Source organism: Macrobrachium rosenbergii, chromosome 12 (assembly GCF_040412425.1).
Source record: "Macrobrachium rosenbergii isolate ZJJX-2024 chromosome 12, ASM4041242v1, whole genome shotgun sequence".
NCBI lineage: Eukaryota > Metazoa > Arthropoda > Malacostraca > Decapoda > Palaemonidae > Macrobrachium > Macrobrachium rosenbergii.
In genome coordinates, this window is record NC_089752.1 from 54,872,628 (window position 1) to 54,876,206 (window position 3,579).

Below are 3,579 nucleotides of genomic sequence, written 5' to 3' on the forward strand. Positions count from 1 at the left end.
TATGATTTACCTAACCTAAACCCAACTCAGGGGGCAGCATTTTACCTTAACAAGAAGGGTAGGCCTTCGCCACCGCGGAGCCTTACTCTTAATCTTGAATAGCCAGGTACTGTACAAAGATAGCCGGCGTATGAGTAGTCGGTTTTGGAGTAGTCGTCTTCGTAAGTGGGCAGGATTCTAGAAGAGCTGAGTATGGAGTAGCTGGGTTTGTAGTAGCTGGGATCATAGATAAAGAATTTCGAGAGGCTGAATTTAAAGTAGCCGAGTTCGTAGGTAGCTCGGGCTAGCGTAGTCGGTTCGTAGGTAGTCGCTGTTGGAGTAACCTAAGTAAACGTGATTGGAGAAGCCCCTTTGTAAGTAACAGGGGTTGGAGGAGCCAGGTTTGTAAGTAGCCGGGTTCGCAAGTAGACGGGTTGGAGGAGCCCCTTCGTAGGTAGCGGGGGTTGGAGGAGCCAGGTTTGTAAGTAGCTGGGATCGCAAGTAGCTGGGATTGGAGAAGCCCCTTTGTAAGTAGCAGGGGTTGGAGGAGCCAGGTTTGTAAGTAGCCAGGATGGAGAAGCCCCTTCGTAAGTAGCAGGGGTTGGAGAAGCCAGGTTTGTAAGTAGCCTGGTTCACCAGTAGCCGAGATTGGAGGAGCCCCTTTGTAAGTAGCAGGGGTTGGAGGAGCCAGGTTTGTAAGCAGCCGGGTTCGCAAGTAGCCGGGATTGGAGGAGCCCCTTTGTAAATAGCAGGGGTTGGAGGAGCCAGGTTTGTAAGCAGCCGGGTTCGCAAGTAGATGGGTTGGAGGAGCCAGGTTTGTAAGCAGCCGGGTTCGCAAGTAGATGTGTTGGAGGAGCCCCTTCGTAAGTAGCAGGGGTTAGAGGAGCCAGGTTTGTAAGTAGCCGGGTTTGGAGTAACCGGGATGGAGTAGTTGGGTTCGTGAGTAGCCAGGATTGGAGGAGCCCCTTTGTAAGTAACAGGGGTTGGAGGAGCCAGGTTTGTAAGTAGCCAGGATGGAGAAGCCCCTTCGTAAGTAGCAAGGGTTGGAGGAGCCAGGTTTGTAAGTAGCTGGGTTCACAAGTAGCCTGAATTGGAGGAGCCCCTTTGTAAGTAGCAGGGGTTGGAGGAACCAGGTTTGTAAGTAGCCAGGATGGAGAAGCCCCTTCGTAAGTAGCAGGGGTTGGAGGAGCCAGGTTTGTAAGTAGCCGGGTTTACAAGTAGCCGGGTTGGAGGAGCCCCTTCGTAGTTAGCGGGTGTTGGAGGAGCCAGGTTTGTAAGTAGCCGGGATCGCAAGTAGCCGGTATTGGAGGATCCCCTTTATAAGTAGCAGGGGTTGGAGGAGTCCCTTTGTAAGTAGCCAGGATGGAGAAGCCCCTTCGTAAGTAGCAGGGGTTGGAGGAGCCAGGTTTGTAAGTAGCCGGGTTCACAAGTAGCCGGGTTCACAAGTAGACGGGATTGGAGGAGCCCCTTTGTAAGTAGCAGGGGTTGGAGGAGCCAGGTTTGTAAGTAGCCGGGTTCGCAAGTAGAAGGGTTAGAGGAGCCCCTTCATAAGTAGCAGGGGTTGGAGGAGCCAGGTTTGTGGGCAGTCGGGTTTGGAGTAACGGGATGGAGTAGTTGGGTTCGTGAGTAGCCGGCATTGGAGGAGCCCTTTGTAAAGTAACAGGGGTTGGAGGAGCCAGGTTTGTAAGTAGCCAGGATGGAGACGCCTTTCGTAAGTAGCATGGGTTGGAGGAGCCAGGTTTTGTAGGCAGCCGGGTTCGGGTAGCCAGGTTGGAGGAGCCCCTTCGTTTTGTAAAGCAGGGTGTTGGAGGAGCCAGGTTTGTAAGTAGCCGGGATCGCAAGTAGCCAGGATTGGAGGAGCCCCTTTGTAAGTAGCAGGGGTTGGAGGAGCCAGGTTTGTAAGTAGCCAGGATGGAGAAGCCCCTTCGTAAGTAGCATGGGTTGGAGGAGCTAGGTTTGTAAGTAGCCGGGTTCACAAGTAGACGGGATTGGAGGAGCCCCTTTGTAAGTAGCAGGGGTTGGAGGAGCCAGGTTTGTAAGTAGCCGGGTTCGCAAGTAGACGGGTTGGAGGAGCCCCTTCGTAAGTAGCAGGGGTTGGAGGAGCCAGGTTTGTAAGTAGCCGGGTTTGGAGTAACCGGGATGGGGTAGTTGGGTTCGTGAGTAGCCGGGATTGGAGGAGCCCCTCTGTAAGTAACAGGGGTTGGAGGAGCCAGGTTTGTAAGTAGCCGGGTTCGCAAGTAGCCAGGATTGGAGGAGCCCCTTTGTAAGTAGCAGGGGATGGAGGAGCCAGGTATGTAAGTAGCCGGGTTCGCAAGTAGACGGGTTGGAGGAGCCCCTTCGTAAGTAGTGGGTGTTGGAGGAGCCAGGTTTGTAAGTAGCTGGGATTGGAAGAGCCCCTTTGTAAGTAGCAGGGGTTGGAGTAGCCAGGTTTGTAAGTAGCCGGGTTCGCAAGTAGATGGGTTGGAGGAGCCCCTTCATAAGTAGCAGGGGTTGGAGGAGCCAGTTTGTAAGTAGCCTAGATCGCAAGTAGCCAGGATTGGAGGAGCCCCTTTGTAAGTAGCAGGGGTTGGAGGAGCCAGGTTTGTAAGTAGCCGGGATGGAGAAGCCCCTTCGTAAGTAGCAGGGGTTGGAGGAGCCAGGTTTGTAAGTAGCCGGGATGGAGAAGCCCCTTCGTAAGTAGCAGGGGTTGGAGGATCCAGGTTTGTAAGTAGCCGGGTTCGCAAGTAGACGGGTTGGAGGAGCCCCTTCGTAAGTAGCGGGCGTTGGAGGAGCCAGGTTTGTAAGTAGCCGGGATCGCAAGTAGCCAGGATTGGAGGAGTCCTTTGTAAGTAGCAGGGGATGGAGGAGCCAGGTTTGTAAGCAGCCAGGATGGAGAAGCCCCTTCGTAAGTAGCAGGGGTTGGAGGAGCCAGGTTTGTAAGTAGCCGGGTTCGCAAGTAGCCGGGATTGGAGGAGCCCCTTTGTAAGTAGCAGGGTTGGAGGAGCCAGGTTTGTAAGTAGCTGGGTTCGCAAGTAGCCTGAATTGGAAGAACCCCTTCATAAGTAGCAGGGGTTGGAGGAGCCAGGTTTGTAAGTAGCCGGGATGGAGAAGCCCCTTTGTAAGTAGCAGGAGTTGGAGGAGCCAGGTTTGTAAGTAGCCGGGTTTGCAAGTAGATGGGTTGGAGAAGCCCCTTCGTAAGTAGTAGGGGTTGGAGGACCCAGGTTTGTAAGTAGCCGGGTTTGCAAGTAGCCTGGATTGGAGGAGCCCCTTCGTAAGTAGCAGGGTTGGAGGAGCACCTTCATAAGTAGCAGGGGTTGGAGGAGCCAGGTTTGTAAATAGCCGGGATTAGAGGAGTCCCTTCGTAAGTAGCAGGGGTTGGAGGAGCCAGGTTTGTAAGTAGCCGGGTTCACAAGTAGCTGGGATTGGAGGAGCCCCTCAGTAAGTAGCAGGGTTTGGAGGAGCCAGGTTTGTAAGTAGCCAGGATTGGAGGAGTCCCTTCATAAGTAGCAGGGGTTGCAGGAGCCAGGTTTGTAAGTAGCCGGGTCCGCAAGTAGCTGGGATTGGAGGAGCCCCTTAGTAAGTAGCAGGGGTTGGAGGAGCCAGGTTTGTAAGTAGCCGGGT

At 54.1% G+C, this 3,579-nt stretch overlaps 1 protein-coding gene across 1 annotated transcript; it reads right to left on the reverse strand.

Annotated features, from left to right (window-relative positions):
• Positions 1 to 252: 252 nt before the first annotated feature.
• LOC136844014 (adhesive plaque matrix protein-like) lies at positions 253 to 3,018 on the reverse strand. Its single transcript, XM_067113025.1, has 3 exons — positions 2,300 to 3,018; positions 1,431 to 2,163; positions 253 to 1,047 (listed from the first exon to the last, which is right to left on the reverse strand). The coding sequence occupies exons 1-3, from the start codon at positions 3,016 to 3,018 to the stop codon at positions 253 to 255; spliced, it is 2,247 nt and encodes a 748-aa protein (XP_066969126.1).
• Between the last annotated feature and the right edge of the window lie 561 nt (positions 3,019 to 3,579).